At 41.8% G+C, this 20421-nt stretch overlaps 1 protein-coding gene across 1 annotated transcript in view; it reads right to left on the minus strand.

The window, feature by feature from the left end:
• Positions 1 to 1564: 1564 nt before the first annotated feature.
• The window catches only part of MAATS1 (MYCBP-associated, testis expressed 1), a 30303-nt gene continuing 11446 nt past the window's right edge, over positions 1565 to 20421 (minus strand). The window contains exons 10-16 of the mRNA XM_009582950.1: positions 15910 to 16026; positions 12801 to 12872; positions 11098 to 11244; positions 7785 to 8006; positions 6356 to 6504; positions 5045 to 5136; positions 1565 to 1848 (exon numbers count right to left, since the gene is read on the minus strand). Of these exons, the coding sequence (XP_009581245.1) occupies positions 1565 to 1848; positions 5045 to 5136; positions 6356 to 6504; positions 7785 to 8006; positions 11098 to 11244; positions 12801 to 12872; positions 15910 to 16026 (1083 nt within the window). The remainder of the gene's footprint in view (positions 1849 to 5044; positions 5137 to 6355; positions 6505 to 7784; positions 8007 to 11097; positions 11245 to 12800; positions 12873 to 15909; positions 16027 to 20421) is intronic.

Here is a 20421-nt window from a genome sequence, read left to right on the forward strand (position 1 = left end):
ACTGGTTCAGTGATCTGGAGACCAGCAATGGTTTCTTTCTCCCATTTTCTTCTCTCCAGTTCTGATTCACAGCTCAGTGGAATACAGGGGCATTCAGACTTTTTTCTCCTCTCTCTCTCCTCCCTGCCTCCTGCCCCCCCAACCCAATCCACAAAACAGAAACTTGACGCAAAATTTTTCCAGGAACGCACTAATGAGCCTGAATTTTTGACCAGCTGCTGGTTTGTGTTTTGAAGGAGCAGCACTATGTTCAGGATTAGTTAGCTGGACCATACCGAAGGCTTTACAGATCCAGCACAAAGAACGGGCTATCAATTACAGAGAAATGATGGAAGTACGCAGAGATCAGCCCATTATCACGTTAGCACTAAGAGCTAATACTGCTATTTGTTGCGTAAGTTGCACCCATCAATGAGTAAGCAGTTTGGGTGTGGTGGTGTGGCTGTGCCTGCTCCTCCAAAAGCTGGTGCGTTTGATGTTGGTATCGGCGTAAATGTACCTTTCAGATGCTAAACCCACAGACCTCTGGAATTTTGACAGGTAAGTGCTGAGAGCTGAGCGAGTGCCTGACAGCCCTCTGATCAGATGCACTGCGCCTGTCTGCAGCCTGCTGATTTCTGACATCCTGAGCTGGAGCACCCCCATGCTTGCAAACAAGGCAAAGCCAGCATCCTCTCTGCATAGCCCCCTGGAGCTGGAAAGCCAGAGTGACTAACACTGTTCTAAGAAAAATAAGATTCTTTCCAGAATTGTTCTCCTTTGGGATGATAAAAAGCAAGAAGAGGTCAGCCCAAAGAGTAACATTTCTGGAAAAGCCATAAGCACTGGCTAATGGGTTCTCTGCACAAGCTACATCAGCCCCCGCCATGTCATTGTGCTATCACCTAGCCTTAGTTATTAGTGCCAGACACTGCCTGGTTGGCAGGAATTGCTCTGCTGAGGTCAAAGGCGCCTTCCTTTTCTTTATGCAAGGACTAATTATGTGAAAAGATGATGCAACACTTTCATTCAACTTCAATGCTTTATTAATAGCAGTGCTAATGCAGGAAGCCACTCTGCTTTACTCCGCTAAGGAAATCAGTGGGACATGCTTGAGAAAAGACTCTGTGTATGGTCTCAACTCAAAATTTCCCACTGCTGGAATATTTTTTCATTTAATGTTATTGATGCAAGGAAATACCATCAAAAGCCCAGGTGCAGATCTTTATTGGTCTGTGCCAGGAAAACAAACAAGGAATGCCAACACTGCTTTCTCACTTAAGCTTCTCTTAATAATTAGAAGAGGAAAATTATCTTATGAGGTCCAAAGCTAGTTGGGGAGGGGGTGGAGGACGCTGGACTGGGGCTGCCACACCAAAATGTACACAGAGTGGTTCCAGGACAACATTGCTGGCAGGCAGCAGGAGGGACAGCCCAAGGGAGAGAGAGGACTGTCCATTCTGGGTGCCCTGAAAAAAGTAAATATAATGTGCTTCCCTCTCCTTCATCATGCTCTGAGCTCAAATCACAGAGGGGAAGGGAAACTCACCTGGCTCATCTTCTGTCTCTAGGAGGCCATGGGATGCTAGTCTGATCCATCAGAAGGGTTCACTGCTGTCTCTCCCAGGCTTTCTTCGCACAGAAGTTTAGCTAGTTCGCGTGCAACTGGGGCAGAGCAAGCGCTGCCAGCTGCACTTGGTCCAGCAGCTGTCCCACTCAAAGCAGCGCTAGCTGTCCCAGCAGGAGGATCTCCCTTTATCTTGCTGGCAGGTGTCTCCCGATGTAGTGCCAGATCAGCCACTACCCTCTCTGTGCCCCTGTGGATGAGCTGGTGAGCAGCATAGATGTGTTTTCTTTGGGACTGCCTCACTGTGCATAAAAAGAGGTAAGGCTTTTACTTGGAAATGTACAGCAAAGTGTTCTCCGTAGGGGAGAAGGGAGGGAGAGCTTTTAGCCTTCCTGCAGCTGTGGAAAAGCCTATCTCAGGAAAAAAAATCACGCCCTTCTAACTTTGGCTGAAAGCATTCTACTGCCACCTAATAGCAGCAACCAACTTTGCATTTCACTTTGAAGACTAGCCCCCACAGTAGGAAGCACAGCCAAAGTGTTTTCCTCTCCAGCTTAGGGCATAACTGCCCAGGATATGTTATCAGGATTTAAAATAACTTCTCCTTCAGTGTCTGTTAATTGCAGCAGGTCTCTGGAAGACTGGAACTGAAATCTGCCCTCTCCTGTGTTATGATTTTGCCTGCACAGAGAAACTCTGCGTTCAAAGTAAGACTTGGAGATGGTTAGACACATTAAGTCACCTACCTTATCGTCTCCCTTTTGCTACTGCAGGATTGTTCTTTACTGTGTTTTACAGTTTTCATCCAATCTCATTTGTATATATTTCCAGCCCACCTCTTGGGAAATAATTACCCAAGTCAAATAATTCACCCACAATTCTCTTCATTGCTCTTCACTATTCTTTGTTCCCTCTTTCTCTCTCTAGACTTACGATGCTGGTAAACAATCATGGGGATTGAAATACTGCGTGCTTGTGAAGAGGCTGTGGGGAACGTTGCAGGAATGAGCTGTGGCTCTCATGGTGTCACTTCCCTGCAAAACTCCAAGACTTTCTTGTTGCTTTCATCTGTTTATGCTGTAAGGCTAAGCTGTACTTTAACTGTGAATCTGAACCACTGGTGTCTTGCATTCTGCATGCTCTCACTGACTCAGTTGCTCAACATTACTAACCCATCCCGTTTATGTTTATCCATCTCCCAGGTCCATTTTGTCAACAATGAATGCAACTGGATCTCACTTGCATTTGAAAAGCTGACCTTCACCAGCCAGCTCTCAATTCCCAGGAGAGCTTTCTCTACCCAAGGCATTTTGGCTTCAATCGTGCATGCATGAACTGCATCAACTATACCAGGAATACTCTCCTGGTATTGCTGCAGTCCCTTCCTCCACCCACAGCAAATACCATCTGAAAGAAAGCGGGTACAAATTGGTGAGTGATTGTCCTTTTAAAAGCAAGTTTTTTCATATCAGCACACTGACTTCTACTTCCAATGAGGGAGCATCCAGAAATGAGGTGCAGAGGGGTTTCAGGATGAGCTGGTGTTGGGTAACCCCTGCTTTTATGCATAGGAATGCAACAAAAAGAGGAGGGAAAAAAAAAAGAGAAGAAAAGACTAGGTAATGGCAAAATAGGGATGTTTAAGGGCAAGCTAAAGTGTAGGCAAAGACTGAACTTGCAGGCCCTCAAATCTTTGTTCTACAAATGGATTTGCTCCTCTGGCAGGCCAGACAATTGTGCTCTCAGATCACTTCCTGCTAGTTTTAAGGAAGGTGTATGCTCAAGCATGTGCCAGGTTGCTAAAACACAGTTTCATAATGAATAATCTGGCTCACTATAGGGAAAGCTTTAAAAGCTGCCACAGAAACGCAATACACTGATGTGCTTGTGAGATCTAATGCCATTCTTTGACACTACTTTCTTTGGATTTATATAGAATAGTTACTGATTCTGCTTCCTCGAAGGTATCACTGTGCAGCAGGTTTACAGCAGGGTGTGTTCATCAGAGCATACATTTGGTAGAATTCAGCTATCTTTTAAGTGTATGGAGTCCCCTCCACCCCATGCAGGAATAGCAGAAGAGAGTATGAGCCAGGTCTCTTCCTGACATTTGATGCCTGCTGTCACGAGAATATTGCAGCAAATTTCACCTGATCACCTTTGAAGGAGCTCTTGTGCTTTATCACCTATTGCTCTAGCTCTTCCACCAGCATCCACTTTAATTTTTGTCTGGGTCTGGCTCTGTTTTCCAGGCAAACCCACTGTAGCTATCACAGATTTTGAAGATTTTTTTCCTCTGTTGCTTGGGAGTACTTCTGGGCGTTTTGTTCATTAGCTGCTGTTGCATTTAAGCCCAGTACATATTATCTTTCTTGATGGTACCTCTGTATGTCCAGAATCCTAGGCCATCTCCAGGTCTTCTCTTTCTGTTCTCCTTTCTGAGACTGGCTAACCTGTGTGCATTAGTGCCTGAGCTGCAATCTTCACTGACTAAAACAAATCACCAGCTTTGATAGCCTTGTAGAAGCAGGGCTAAGGAGAAGGGAGCTGATTTAAGCTTATGCAGAATTGCCAGCTGCTGAATAGATATGTTGTTGTGACAAATACAGAAACTAGGAAGAAAAAAGTTTGCACAATTCAGAGACCACAAAATGTGTTTGCAGGGTTTGTGTTTTCATTCACAAAACAACAAAAAAAGCAATAAAGTAAGTGCTTTTGTTCTCAAGTCAGAGACGTACACTGTGGCAAGGACCACTTCAGACTCTATCGTGATACAATTACTTTCCTTAGGTTATATCCACTTTCTATGGGTGACTGGTTTAGTCATAGTCTTCTGAGTGTGCTGGTCAGTGGAAACATCTTGGTTAAGAACAGCCATTTATTTATGATACTCAATGTAATACACAGGTTTCCAGGGTCTTCCCCTCTGTGTTTTGACAGATACTATTCCATTTTGGGTAAACAGAAGCATCCTTTACAACTGCAAGATTATCTGCTTAAAACATAATGCCTCTACAGCCAACCCTAAAACCTTATCTTTGCTTCTAGCTCTCAACCAATTGGGGGGGAGCAGGAAAGCATAGGAAAGCATATAATCTTCCTTCTACATATGGCATATATTTAAGTAATCTGCCTGTTAAAGACTTCTACAGTTTTTAGAAATTGCCATATAATAGACAATTCACAGCCATGCTACTTAAAGACTTTTCCCAGTTTGTTTTTGAAGGTGCAATGGGCTGCTTCTTTCCATGTAGTTTTATTGTTGCAGATACACCAAATTTACATCAGGTCTGAATTCAGGCCACCATTTTAAAAGACTAAAGCTCACAAGAAATTGAGTAAAAAAGGATCAGAGGGCTTAACTTTCTACCTGCAGAGTGCAAAAGAGGAATCTCAGAGAACTGAGACAACTCTTGGCACTGTATCTTTCCTTTCAGTGAGCTAGAGTGAGGAGGGCGAACCAGTTCACAAAGAGAATAAAGTTACTGGACTCCTTACCTTTTTCTCTGATAGATATTTTCTCAGCTTCTGGAATCAGGAAATCATAAACCAGCTCTGCTACAATCTCTTCTGACTGTAGGCGAGTTCGACTACAGAACAGATGCAGAGTGGTATTAGTATTTTAATTTTCTTTCCAGATCACCTCTGCAAACACAAGACTCCCTTGTAAATATTCTATTTTCGAGGGAGTGTATTGTCATGGCAGTAATTGTGAGCTTGGTCTCTCTTTATCCTACAAATAGGTGACAGTGTGACTATTTCCCTTTGCACTGCATTGCCAATGTGTTCAATACTGCATTGGAAAGCAATATTTCCAGGGAGAAGATCACCCTAGACTCCTTATCCTCGAAGGTATTTAGGAGCCCAGTTCTCACTGATGACAAACTGAGTTAGATACGCAGACACCTCTGAGGCTTTGCGTCTTTTTCAATTTAATCTTTGGCCAATTGCTGAGTTTGCTAAATTCTTCCCTTTTGTGACTCTGCTGACCATTTGGCTGGTCCCCATGCTCTTTTCCATGCCAGTGTTTGGTGGGTTCCCAGTTGGCCCAGGGGCGGCATGCATTATCTACGCTTCATTCTCCCCAAGGATTTGAACATTCTGGTTGTATTCATCTAGTTACAAAATACACAGCTGCTGTACTATAGGAGAGTCACTGTGTCATTGGGATTTTTATGGCTCAATTCCAAAAAAAGAGCATAGAAACTGAACTGGAGGTTTGGCAGGTCCTAAAAAGTATTCGTTGCTGTTGCCCCAGCCAAACACAAGACTGTGGTGTTCTCAACAACTTACTCTACTCAAAGTGCCTTGTCAGGCAGCCATCAATATGACTGACCCCCATGGAAATTGGCAGTTTCTTAAAGAACAGCCGCCTCAGAATGAAAGATTGCTGTATAGCTGTATCTTTTAGCATCTCTTTAAAACGGATTTTCTGTAGTAGTGTAAATAAATGAAAAGACCAGTATGAATGGGTATTGCTTTAGGCAGTTCCCAGATTCACTTAAAGCTCAGTCACAGCATCACATTGGCATGGAGAAGTCTAAAAAGGGTGATTCACAGATCCCACAAGTGATTTGCAAAGGGAATCTGGCACACGCTGTATAGAAATAAGGCTCTGATGGATTTATATGTGTGTACCAGGTAGTAACAGTGTGGTTCCCATACAGCAGACAAACTAATGAAGCGATCATGAACAGTATTGCTCTGCCCTTCCCATGTCTTAGATTACGCACGTAACCACAGATGCAGATGGTCAGGCAGGTTCTAAACTGCTGTAAACAGCCTCTAATGTGCCATTTAATAACGTACCGACTTTCCATTTCGTAAGCAATGTCATTGATTTCTACAGCCATTCTCTGAATCTCTTCCCTGGCTTGTTCTTCAGCTGTGTTCTCCATGCTACTCAGGATAATGTCTTCCAAGTAGGAGTCAATAGTGCTCTGGTGCACTTTCACCACCTGGAACAAAACACCCAAGATATTTTTCCTCTGCCTATTGCTGTGCCAGGAGCGTGGTGGAAGCAGATTTCCAAAGAAGCAAGAACAACAGATTTTCACCAGTTTTTTAATTTCAGGCAGGCCAGCCTGAGATTTGCTTTCAGAGGTGCTTTCTGGAAACAACTTGTGTAAAAATTTGTTTTCTAATAATTCTTTCTGAGAACTAATTGAACAGAAACAAGTGCAGGAAAGAACCAGTGGTGGGAGAAAAACTTATCCGCAGATCCAATTCTGCTGCAGCAGGTTACTTCTGTGAATGCAATGGCAGTTGCTTCCTCAGTCCTCATGGTCCCCTGAGCAAAAACTGCCAAATAATCATCATCAGTATTGACTTCAGTAAATTAATCCGCTTTCATTCAAGCAAATCCTGAAGGAAAAGGTTCCATCAAGCCAGTCAAAGAAACATGAATAAAACCAAGATAAAATTATTGGTTTCCTTATAATGGCTGTAGAGCAGAGATTCTAGAAATGCATGTTTTCCTTCTGCTAGTCTGAAGGGCATAAGCTTATGGCACTTTGACCCTCCTTGCTTCCCACTCAGAGATGCAGAAAAGATAAGAGGAGAAGCTAAAATTAAAAGAAAAATTAACATGATGCCAGACTCTCTTGGTATTAACCTCCTCCCACAAAGTTTGAAAATTATTGGTTTAGTCAATTAGGCTCCCACTCGTTCCTTTCAACTGGGAGAAATATGCTTCATACAGTCAGGAGCTAGGGAATAGGAATAGGACTATAGAATAGTTATGGAATATGGTAATTCAGGATTTTTGTTTCTGGATTTCAAGGTTATGTTATCCATTATCATTACTTCAAAATAATTTTTGTACCTCTTGTTATTTGCACTCCATTTTTGGGGGGGCAAAATCTTTCCAAAACCTTGCTTAAAGGCATCCTTCCTGGGAGAGCACCTAATAGGTTTGCTGGACAGACCAAGTGCTGACAAAACATTATTCCTAAAGATGATCTAGGTACATCTGTTCTCCATAGGTGTTTGTTGTGGAAATTTAGAAACCTACATCCATTCATGATATGCCTAACAGGACAGTATTCAGATCATCCTTAATTTAATGGGCATGACTCTTTTAAGAAGGAATCACCCTCTCTTCACTAACCCTTCCTCCTCAATTTCAAAACTAGCCATCACCAAAGTCAGAGCTGAAGCACCTCCCTTCCATCTGGACTTCCCACAAGGAGGCAGTTCCTACAAACTGCCCGCGGTCCCACCAGTCTCCCTCTCTTGCCTGTTTGAAAATCTCATCTTCTTCCTGACGCCGCCTCTCTTCCACCTGACGACGTCCGCTCTCCTCCGCTTCTCGCATCCGCCTCTGCCTCTCAGCCAGCATGACAAAAGCATGGATCTTCCGTTCTTCTTGTAGCCTCACCAGCTCTTTGGACAGGAAATCAAATATGTTCGCCAATACCCTTCCTTCTTCCCTGGCTAAGTGGTTTTCCACTGATGACAGCTTTCAAAAAAAAATGCAAAGAATTGTGTTACAAATCCCAGGAATGTTGTTCGAAGTCCCAGGGCTACCACAGGCATGTGAAACAGCCCTGCAACATCCACCCAGATCAGCCATGGGACAACCCGAGGAGTTTTTCATTCCATTTTACATGCACTGGCCTGGATTCTGATAATGTTATGTTCCTGTATACAGGCTCCAGTGGCATAAAGAGGCTAAAAGATGGCAAAACTAGTCAGTGTGGAAATAATCCCGATACTGTTACACTAGGACAAGCAGCCCCTACACTTGGGTGGGTGGGAGGAGACAAAGCACTAGACGCGCTGTGTTCCAACTATTATGGACAACTTTTGTGGCTGTGGGTACAATCAGAATAGTTGCTGAGGCCATCTGCTTGTTACTGGGGAATGCTCCATTGCCCAGACCAAGAAAGGGGAGGTATAAAAGTGACAATGAAATGACTTGAGTTGCTTATCCTCCATCTTTCTGTCCTAAGCTTAGCTAGACCAGAACAGAAAAATAGGATCAGAAGTTGCAAATGAAGCTTCTCTCTAGCATTTGGCAAGTAAACCCTCAATCTTTATGAGTAGGAAGCTTGAGTAAAGGTTTAGGAAACTGCAATTCTAAGTACAGCCACATTTCTATCCTCTCCTAAGGATATAAAATGTCTGTTACAGTTCAAAGCCACCTCAAGTGAAATGGAACGTCTTTGGTTGAACATTCATGATGCAACTTGATATATAAGGTGATATAACTTGCTGAGATAGTAGAGCAACCATGAGTCCCTGCAGTTTTAGGTACTGAGTTATTAGCTAAAACTGTACAAGCTACTAACTGCTAACAAATTCAAATCAACAGTAATTATATTGAGTTTGCAGAAGTGCAAATGAGACCTCAAAATTCCAGGTTATGGAAAACCCAAAAGTCTGTGACAGCGCTAAGACTAGATTCCAGGTGTTCAGCGTTACTGTGCCATTAACTCCTTGCTCCAAGCACATCATGGTTTATGGGTTGGGTATGTGTGATTGCACTTCGGAAAGGGACAAGATCTATGGTAAGTTCATTATCTCCAGTATGGACTATGAAGCCACACTCCTTGGCAGGAGGGAATGTCTGGAGCTGGCTGGGATGCTGTGTCTTTGTTGGAATAAACAAGTGATAACAGAGTAGACCTGAACATAAAACTTGAAATGGAGCTGAAATATCCCAGACAAGTAGTAATAAATCAGCTCTCTTATGCTGCTGTGCCATTTGCTCATGCAGTGTTTCAAAGAAAGTGGGATTGTCAGTGTTGCACACATCTAGAAGTGACAGTGCTTAGCCCATGAGCGTGTAAGATGGAGGATAGCAATGCAGTAACTGCAGCAGCCCAGAGGGAGGGATAACATGGAACTACCATGCTGCTTTCTCTTTATTGCTCCAGGTGCTGTGTCTAAAACTGGTGTGAAATGGAGGAAAACAACCCAGAAACATTCTCGTCTTAGACTTTTGTTTTATACCAGGTTGGAAATTTTCAACCCCTCATCTTTGATCATTTTATCTGGAGTTTCCATCTTCTTTCTGCAGAAAGCATTTCTTGAAAAATACCTCTTTTTATACTGGAAAGGTCAAAAACCTGAAACACACTATGACCACCAAAAACTAAAGAACTGTGAGTCATCAGTGACTTTCTAAAATAGCCACACATACAGAAAACTCCTGCACATGCATTCCAGAGAGTTTCAAAATGTTTGAAGACCTGACGTGGACTGTGTGCCTTCAGAGACATAGTAAAAAAAAATGCAAGGGTAGAGGAGATAGGTACCAGCAGAGGGCGATAGCGGCTCTCCCAAAAGGAAATTCTGAGATCAGAGGTCAGCATGTTTACCATTTGCTCTCTCCCCTTCTCTATGAACGTCATTATGGTGTCTAAACTACTCTCTTCTTCACTCTCACCTGACCTTCCAGAAGAGAAGGAGCATTTCAAGTTCCTAATGCCTCAGGCTTTTATTTTTCTCTTAATTCCTCAGCAGAAAAATTCTAAAAAGGCTCCCTGAGTATGAGGGAGCATCTGGAAACGATAAACGGTAAAACACGTTACCCGGTTCAATTTTTACTGAGATCTGAGGGGGAATTTTGTTGCTGCCCACCCAGCAGGAAGCAGTGGTCTGGCTTCATCTCTGCCAGGCCAGCCAGCCAGCGGATGCTGTTATCATAATTGGGAACCTGCAGAATTGCCCCACAGATGGTCACTGAAAAAACAGGAGAGTAGTAAAAACTATAGGAAAATCTGCAGGAATGTGGGAGATACTGTATATCTGAGATGCAGTGAAGTCTGGACTAAATTTCTTTATGATCCATTTCAGACCAACATCTGCCATTTGATTCACTTGGCTTTGGAAGGTTGTGGCCCTGGAAGGAAATAGGATGGGAATTTGCACCCCCAGCTCTCACTAGATCCTTGGCAGAGGATGGAGCCCAAAATTTCTCTGCTCTCTGTAACAGTGGCAAGTACAACAATGTGGCACCATTGCTAAGGTCCTAGAAGTCTTAAGCCCAGCAAGGTTTACAAAGTAAGTCCTCTTTGGCTTTTTCTGTGATGTTTTATGCCTGAGAAGGAGCCTGAGAGGGTGCCAAGCTAGAAAAGGAACAGGAAAATGACAGAGCAGTAACACACATTCAGTAAAACATCTGAAAGATGTGAGTGACAAGCACATATTGTGATGCCAGGTCACAGCACCAGTCAAATGGATTGAAATGTGGAAAACTGAGGTTTGTCTGACAGTGCAGTTTGTTCAAAGCCCTGTAAATATAAATAAGTGTTCTGTCTGCAAACAAAGCAAGTGCAGCCTGGGTAGCAGCTGTGGTCACGGCACTTCAGTCTGTTTCTGAGATTCCCCAGAGCCCCCACAGCAGTGAGAGCAATTTTAGCCCCTCAGGCATTCAATGCTTGGCCTGTGCTAGGAGAGCATTTTTGTTACTTGGGGTGCTTTCTGTGCTGTGGATAACAGAAAACATAAAGAAACTAAATGCGAGAGCGTTGGTGGTACTGCAAGCACAGGGTGCCGAGCTAGGACAGTGTCGTGAATCAGTGTTCCCGTCTATACAGGCAAACCTTGTGTATTTGCAAGTCATGCTGTTGCTGTAAGGCCAGTGTCATTTGCTCCTCTGCCTTCAAAAGCAGCTGTCCATCCTCCTGGAGTGCGTGAGTGGTGCGCAGCTCTCGGATCAGTTCCAGCCGCTTTTCCTTCCCTTCAAACATCTTTAAAATAAAGTTAAACAACCAAGCATATTAAATGGAGAATATAGATCAACATGTTTTGCCAGCAGAGCACACCCTTTTTCTCCGAGTTGCCGGGTCAGCTGTTTCCAAGACCTAGTTCTCTGTAAGAAATTTGTGGCCGCATCTAGGCAAGTACTACCGCTGTCATGTAAATCTTGCCTAAACCTTCTGCACAGAAGATGAAAGTTGAGACCTTCTGCTGTGGACTATAGATGATCCATTGCTACTTTACTATTAATTTTTTTTTTTTTTTTAAATTTTGTTTGGCTTTACCCAGAACTCAAACCACTGGAATGCAGAACAGCAACACCAATGTCAAGCAAAAAGGGAAATATCCTTCTGGATTCTGTTATACCAGCCTCAATGTCAAAGCTTCCCAGTGTGAGCATTGCCCCTTTTGCTCAGTCCTAGGTTAGATGTCTCCTGTTTCAACATCTCAACCTTCATTTTGAGGGAGTCCAACAACAGTTCAAAGCAATAAATTGGTGGGGAGGTTGTCAAAACTGGTGCTGTCCCTGTTATGGGGTTATGTGGCCCACCCCTTGCCTGACACCAGCTTCTTTTCATTCCCCCTCTCTTCCAACAGGATTTCCAAGAGCAACAAAAGATCACTCAACCCTGCTCACATCATTCTCCAACTCAGTCACATATTTCTGATCCAGTAGTAGCTGGAAGGAGATTCCTAAAAATGATGGGACATTTCATAGTGTGACCGTCAACAGTCCTGCAATGGCATCAAACATCCTTCTCATAGATCACAGAAGTGGAGAAGACTTGGGAAGTCTATATTCCACCTCAAGCCACTTTCAAGTATTGCATTGTTTGCTAAAGCTCAGGTCAGGGTCCCACAGGGGAACACTTCACAAACATTAAACAATTCGTGCAAGAGAGAATACCAATGATCCAGAAAGAAGCAGAAGGCATGAAAACAAACCCTCTGGACTGGTCTGATCAAAAGTGACAGACTCACTTAATATAAAGCCCACGAGGCATGGATACTCAATTTATTTTTACCTAAACCCATTTCCATTCCACTGAAAGCAGAATGATGGGTCCTGTACTTGCTGGAAATCATGGTGGTATGCTTCAACTGCTCCTCATCTAAGGTTTACCTCACCATCACAGGAAACTGGAAAGATGGTATGAAATACAAGCTGCTGGGCTGGGATGCGGGAAGTTTCTTATGCCTGGGCTTTTGGCATAATCAAGGCAAAATGTACTCATGGTCCAGATCTAGTCTAGAATTTGTCATTTGAGTAATTCTGCTATGAAGCATCTAATTAAACAGCTGAGTGTAGGGGATGGCAGGAACAGGGAGACATTCACAGACATGTGTAGGAACCTAGAAGTTCCTGTAAGAAATTTCGGCTAGAGAGCAAAGACTTCAGCCTTGAAGGACTTCAGAGAACATACAGGAGGATATGCTGCAGAAGCCTCATTACCCTTGATTAGAGCTGTGGAAGAAAGATTGCAAACACACCTTCAATCATTCCCATCATTCTGAAGAGAGACATAAACAAAGAGACACAGAATACCATGTTCTGAATAGCCCTGCCTCGGAGCAACTTCTGCAGACAGATCACTGCCAGTTCTGTTTCCTCTTCCTCCTGCCGGAACACAACAAATATCCACACAGTAATTAATTATTTCTGTGGAGACTGAGATTCCTATAGATTATCCATCTAACTATCAAAAAGTGTAACTGGTATCCAGCTTTTTCGCAGTTGTTTCTGAACACCATTCTTCTAATTTCTAGGGAAAGGAAGGTGAGTCAGAATAATACGTACTTCCATGTTTTACAAGAGATGGGGGAGAAAGGCTGTATAATTAGATTCCATCTGAGATTTTAGAGGGTCTTTAGAGAGGAGTACCTAATGGTAAGGAGATGTTGATGGAGAAAATTACTTAGAAGTACTGTTTGTAGCTTGATTGAAGCTGAGTTTGCAAAATGAGCATCAGCTACATGAATTTAACAGGTCAAGACACTAAGGGGATAGAATTATTATTGAAGGAGGTGCAAGAGAGCTGTTAACCATACATAAAGGGATTATATTAAAAGGGAACATACACAATTTTTCCTTTGATATTTATACCAGTGGTGACCTTTATCAGAGTAACTCAGTAAATTTAAGACTCAGAAAGTGATAGTTTGGAAGTAAAATTAATTACATTATATTGTGATTTGTCTCTTTGAGAACTTTACTGGCCTAGCATTGTGTGACTGATACCAACTTGGAAGAATGATGGAGTGTAGTGGGAAAGGGAACGTGACCATAGGAAAAAAAAAAAAAGGCTTATTTTAAGTAGAGGAAGCACAACTGGCAGCACTTTTTCTTGCTGAGGGGTCTTCTAGTCTGGAGTTGACAGTAGCAGAAGGAAAAAGCCCATTGGGTGCCTGGGAAAGATAAAAAGAAATCTAAAAATTGCAAGGAAGTTTTTTTAATAAAGAGCCTATGAGGTCTGCATTGAAATGTGGTATTTTAGAAGTGTCGGAAAAACAGTGAAGAGTGTGGGATGAGAGAAGTGGTGTGGGCTTGAATCTTAGTATCTGTTTTTTCTTAGGTGTTGCAGATTAAGTTTTCCAAAAGCAAAAGGAAGTATTCCTGCCTTTCCACACCACCACCCAGGAGGAGCAAAGCAGAAATAGGCAAAGGACTGCCTTGTGATATGGTATGTTCTCTTTCTCTGGAAAGAGGATGAATTTAGAGAGCTAAACTGTACCACATCACCTGGCTACAGTGTGAAAACCTGTAGGTTTCAGGACAGAGTTTTGGAAATGGAGATGGCACATATACTGGACAAACTGCTTGGTTTGATTTAAACTAAGATTTGGTTTAAAATTTTGTGGGATGCAATTTTCTGTACTTGTGTCGTTCAGTGCTGCAAATGATGGCTTAGCAAGGGTAATCATCAACTCCTCCATCTGCCTGCTACAGACCAGCAGGAAAAAGTGAGGGGAGATGGAAAGCCCTGCAGGAAAAGGGGGGAAAAAAAAAAGGAATTAAGGATATAGAAGGATCTAGGAGCAGGCTGAAAACTAGAGGGAGCTGGGAGAAAGTGATAAACCAGTGAAGGAATTCAAAGGCACTCTGCGAGCTTGTTGTGGCTAATAAGTGCACAAGAAATAACAGGGGAAGAGTTGTTGAGGAGGCCTGCTGTAGTGCCTTTGTTCTCTCCACTTTCTTTTATATCCCTTGTGGTCCACGTCACCAGCCTGTCACTCTGGCATACTTTCCTTTTGAGATCCTCACCTCCAGCGGGAAGAGGCTGATGCACTTAGCAGTGGTATTTGTATCTGTGTATGGCAGGAAGAGAAGCACTAACAACACAGAAAAGTCTTGCTTTCAGTGTTCCTCACAGCCAGCGGGTAGGAGAAACCTTACTTGGATTCTGCAAGGCAGGAGATGTTGGTGCTGCTCTTCAGTGGCTGAAGTGGCCTCATTTTACAGATGGAGCTTCACTGGAGAGCTCCACTCTTTTATGTGTTCACACATAAAGATACTTGAAAATAAACCAAATGTTGAGAGAATTCATTTAGATAGAATTCTACTGTGTTGGAACTCTTTAAAAAAACCTATAATCTGTACACATGCTCAAGAATGACTACAACCGGGGCATAAATCTTTCTGATTTCCTTGCATGTTACCTGGAAGTACTTAAAAATCTGCTAAACTGGTAAATCTAAATAGTGTAAATCTACCACTGCAATACAATATCTAATACCTAAGAGTTAGTAAAGCTGTGGAAAGCTCTTCCCAAGGAGATATTCTTGTTTCAGTCATCTTAAAATAGACTGTATAAAACATAGGACATCACACTGTGGACCTCACACTGCACAAAGGAGGACAGCATGGATGATCTAATAAGGCTTTCTCACTTGCATGGTTGTGTGACTCTCTTAAATTTCAAAAGTTTAAGTGGTACTTGTGTCTGATTCTTACTACATCATGAGAATGGTGTTAATAAGCTGACAAAGCAATCCACTGGGGCAACCACCTCTTAAGTACATTACTTCAAGAAAGGAAAAGAAGTTGCAGCTCCCCTAAAAAGTTGTTTTTTCCTACAGCATATCACATCCCCCTGACACATCATTACTGCTATTTCAGTCTTTGCAGAAGAATCATTTTCTGTGAACTGGAGCATGCTCATCGAAGACTGCATCCTGCATGACAGCAAGAGCTTCACTCCAGCAAATTAATGAAGTGCATGCTCCGTGCTAAGCACCCAAAGTCTCACTGACTTCAATGGGACTAAACTTAATTGCTCTGCTGGATTACAATAGTGTTGTCAGATCAGAAGGTTGGAAGACACTGAATAATAATAATAATATGATTCTGCCTTCTTGTTTCCCAAAAACAAGGGAATAACACATCTACTAACTTAGGTCTTTATAAAATAAAGTTTAGTTAAGGATTTGGCCAACAGATATTATAAAAGATTTTCAATTCTTTGGCTGCTAGTATCTTTATAGAATTAAGAGAGACTAAGAGAGTCTTAAGAAATAGTGATGGCTATTTCTAACATGAATACACACAAAAAAGATAAAGCTCACTTCTTTCCTTCTCTGGGCATTCCTTTAAACAACCGTGTAGGAAACAATCAAGGATCAACAGGGAAAAAAAGTGCTAAAACCAGCCCACTTACAATTGATGGTTTTTCCAGGATTGGAGTAGGTGGCCGAGGAACAGGCTTTTCTACTTTTTCAAGCAAACGGAGGGGCTTCTTCGGCTCCTTGACTTTATTCTTCTTCTCCAGTAGTGCCTGGAATAGACATACAATTTAATCAGAACTGGGCTAGATAGAACAACACTATAAAGCCAGTCCTCTAGATGCTGACTGTTGCTGATTACACTGACTACAGGGAGCTGAAAGTATTTTGCACTTTGCAGGCTTGTGGCTTCTATTTCTTACTGCACATCAACTGAAAAACTGAATATGGTGAGCAGATGAGGCTATTGGTTGGTCAGAAGATACTGATGGGAAATTCAAAGTCACGTAAGAAAGAAGTGAGAGTTATTTTACTACATTTACAAGTAAGTCATCAGCAATTGCATAGGGTGAGTTACCTAAAATTAATCTAAAATTGCTATGAACTTAATCTTTAATACAATACATTCTTAAGTAAAAGCATATTTCAGATTTATTTTTTTCATTTTAAAAAAGGAATCTCATTGAACCAATTAAACACTGACCCATATGCAAGCAGAGGCAGCTGTGTGTGTTACTTTCCTTATGCAATGACAAATACGTTAATCATTTTTCTATATGATAGTGGTAAGATTCTTTCAAAACATGAAAAATGGGTAGGAATATCACAATTTAATTACAGTTTACATATCACTACAGAATGGTTATAACTCTTTGCTTTTAACAATAGGTATAATGCTTGTTACTGTGGGTTAGAAACATTATGTGGTCAGGAGATTTTATGAAGGGGGTCACCTGAAGAGTGTATTGTCACTGTTCTGTGGCCCTTCCTTAGTGAAATGTCTTTGTATGATATGCTGTTACCGCACAGGGTTGAACCGAATGACCCAGGACCCTTTCCTTGCAAAACATGTTTTGAAACTCTTCTCTGCTCATCTGCAACTGCCCAGCAGCCCCGTGGCACTCACAGCAAAACTGTACAGTGGACTAAGGGCGAAAGGGAAACTAACTTGCCTGAGAACTTCCTTCTACCAAGGAAATCCACAAGCCCTCTAAGAGTGGATATTATCTTGCTTGCAGCTGTTTGGTGGCAGATGCCAAACCTTGTCAGCCAAAGCAGGCTAGGAATGGAAATGCCACCATGGCCTCAACTCTTTCAAGATATTTTCAAACTGTTTAGAGAGCCGAGTCCTGCCAACTTCCCATTGCAAGCTACTTCGAACAAGATATTCAGATAATCATTTCCAACTGCATGGCAACACTTGCCTACTGTAGGACATCACACTTTGGCTCGCAAAGAAAAGGGAAGAGAGTATGTACATTTAAAGCTCCTTCAGAATTATAATCCTACTATGGGTTGGATCTGTAGTCTTTATTACTGAAAGAACAGACATATTCCAGCAAGGAAAAGTGTGCCTTTTTCTTTTCTCACTCTCTCTCTTTCAAATGTTCAAATACAGTATTTCACTAGGGACAGAAACCAAAGAAAAACTTAAGAAAAAAATCCTGTGCTGAATTTCTCTCTCCACTAACAGGAAATTGATGGCACTTGCACAGAATTTAATTGTGAAATTAATGAAGTTTTGAAACTCCAGTGGTCATTGTACAAAATTCTTCTTGCTTATTGGATCTGACCCTTCAGGCCAGGATAATTAATTGCTCCAGAAAAAGAGAGAGATTTCTAGGTGGAGACCGTGTTAATAATGCAAGAATCAAAGCCTATAAACTGCTTATAAGCCATGTAAAATGGTTATAGCTCAAAAACATTGAGAGATATTCTGAACTGTGTCTTGTATTTGATGACCTTAGAGCTCTCTGGCATGAAGATTATAACAGTGCTTGCTATGATTTATAAGGTGTTTTGCATGATGGGGGGGAAACTGAAAGAAAAAAGCTGCCGTAATTGTGATTCTTTTGAAGACAATGGCTCCTATGTTTATTAGTACAATGTTGCATTCTTAAGAATTTTTCTAATAAAACCTTAGCCTCCAAAAATATTTCTTGCTAACCAGAACAACAAAATACAACCAGAATAACTACTTTTAAAGACAGAAAAATCTATGAGCACTTCTGACAGAGGCAATTCTTATTAATGTAGATTCGAGAAATACTGCAGTTCCCAGAAGTGGTTTTACGTTTTCACGTCAGCACAGTCTAGTGCCTGCTTTGCTGTCTTTACTAAGTCAAAAATGCTTACCATTTGCTCTCTCTAATCTGAGGTTTTAAGTTATTTTAAGACTTTAATGTAAGAAAAGGAAAAGAAAATATGTTTTTTGCATTAACTAGTTCTGCCTAACTTAACAAATTACCATTTTTCGAAACAGGGAGACCAGGGCCCAAGAATCGCTGTAAAATACTTTCTTTAAAATGAGAAAAATGCTAATTTTCTGAACAACATACTTCAAATGTTACTGCCTACATATCACGCTCTAATTTTTCTGAGATAGACTACATAACTTTTTTCAGCTAGTAGGTTCAGAGTCATAGTATAATCTGGTTGGATTGGACACTGACGGACCACCTAATTCATCTCCTTTTCATTTTTCTGGAAAATGCAGTGAACAGCAAATGGCACCCATGCTTTTCACCATACACTTTAGCTTCTTTGCTAGCTTCTGATAGAAGCAGAACTCTTGACAGGATAGTGGCTTAAGAAACAACTCTCCATTCAAATAAATCATTCTTTAGATTCCTTCCTCATCTTCATATCTTCCTCTCCTTTCCACAAGACACGAGATATATTTTATTTTCATATACAGCACAGAGTATACAGTCATGTTTCTCTTTCTTCCTTTTTGCCCATGAATGAAGAAGGTGAGATCACCAAGGACAGACTGACTACCTACTTTGCAATGCAGAATGGCTGCTGCATCTTGGCTGATCAAGACTGACATAATAGCTCTTAGAGCTTGTCTGAGCATGAGCCAACTAACACTGTGCTGGAGATCTATTCCTGATGAAATAACTGCTTGAACAGGTTTTCCTACGCTTTGAAGTTGGCAGAGATTTTCTCCAGAGACATTCTTGGCCCCCCTACTTCTCCACCTCCTTCCAGCAACTGGATAAAGGAAAACAGACGTGATGGGAGTTGCACTTAATGCTGAGGTGAGAGATTCTTTGTTCTGACATCATCTTGATCCAGCATTTTGAATCTACCTGACACTTCACCCCTCTTGAGTCACCAAAGCATAGAGGGTCAGCCTAAAGTCACGCATTGTTCTGCACTGGGATTTCTTCTCGCAGCTCCTCAGTTCCTTGGTGTATTCACTTACCTAGTTGCATTTCTTTCCTAAAGTAATTAGCTATACCAGCATGCTATCTCCTTAATGCCTTGGAATTTCACACAAGGCTGTCTATATAATGGCTCACTTACATTCCTTAAAGCACTGTCATCTGCGCTGGCTAGGAACTAGCTTTTCTTGTCCTTTTACAGATCTGGCTTGAGATACAGATCGTTGTTTTTACTGTAAATACTGGGTCGCTCCTGTTTCTGTCATGTTCTCTTGTTTTAGAGAATTATTCAAAGAATACTGAGTGTACGTAATACTCCTGCAAAAGGTTTCAGGATGGACCTCAAAAAGTCTGCTTCTAAAATCACTTATTTTTGGCTTAGTTTCAAGTCTGGAAGAAGCTGTTCTTATTCTCAAGAGGACACAGATCCTTTTTGTAGTTCCTTGGATAATTGCTTATCCCTTCTTACAAGCTTTAAGCTTAGGAAAACCCTCAATATGGCAAACCAAGAGGAACATAATGAGGAGGATTAGTCCATCTTGCCACTTGTTTGGCCAGAGAAGCAAGCCTTGGAAACTTCCTTTATTAAAATTAATTACTTCTGAGGCCAAAATCTAGCATTCTTCTTCTATTTGCCACCTCCTTCCACAGATTATCCAGGGAAAATGGAAGAAATTCATTCTAGAGCTAGATCACTGTATTCTAGCATTCTTCTTTATTTCTAGGATTATGGGAGAAAATTTATAGATTAAGTGTGCTAGAACAGCACTAAAAAGAGGCTTTTGAAGAGAAAACTGGCCTGGCTGCTCAGCTATAGAAAAAATGCAAAGCAACACACTGCCCTTCTAACATGATCGCTAATCACCTGCTTTAAACCTCTTTCACACTGTGTGTGACGGAGGTTCTTGGCACAATTGGGACTGTTTATGCCAAGTGGTCAGACAACTGTCCTCTCAAGTGCTAAATTCTGTTAACTCAAGTATTCTGCACCCTTTACTGCCCTGTTCTTGACAGCTCCAGTAGCTTATGAGGTAGACCTGTCAGACAGGCCCTGCTAAGCCAGAATATGCTATAGCCACCAAATTTAAGAAGCAAAAGCCCCTGGTGGGAGAAGTGACCGGTAACAGTACCACAGAGCTCGAGCACTAATTAAGGCAGTAATTTCTTGTTGCTCTGAACAGAAAGTTTATTTAAGTCTAACAGTGGCTGAGGCAGTCTGGGTGTTTCACAGTGTTGGTACTTTCTGCTTGTCTGGACTAACCAGTCTGGAGTCTACTT

Source organism: Fulmarus glacialis, unplaced genomic scaffold (assembly GCF_000690835.1).
Source record: "Fulmarus glacialis isolate BGI_N327 unplaced genomic scaffold, ASM69083v1 scaffold31088, whole genome shotgun sequence".
Classification (NCBI taxonomy): Eukaryota; Metazoa; Chordata; class Aves; order Procellariiformes; family Procellariidae; genus Fulmarus; species Fulmarus glacialis.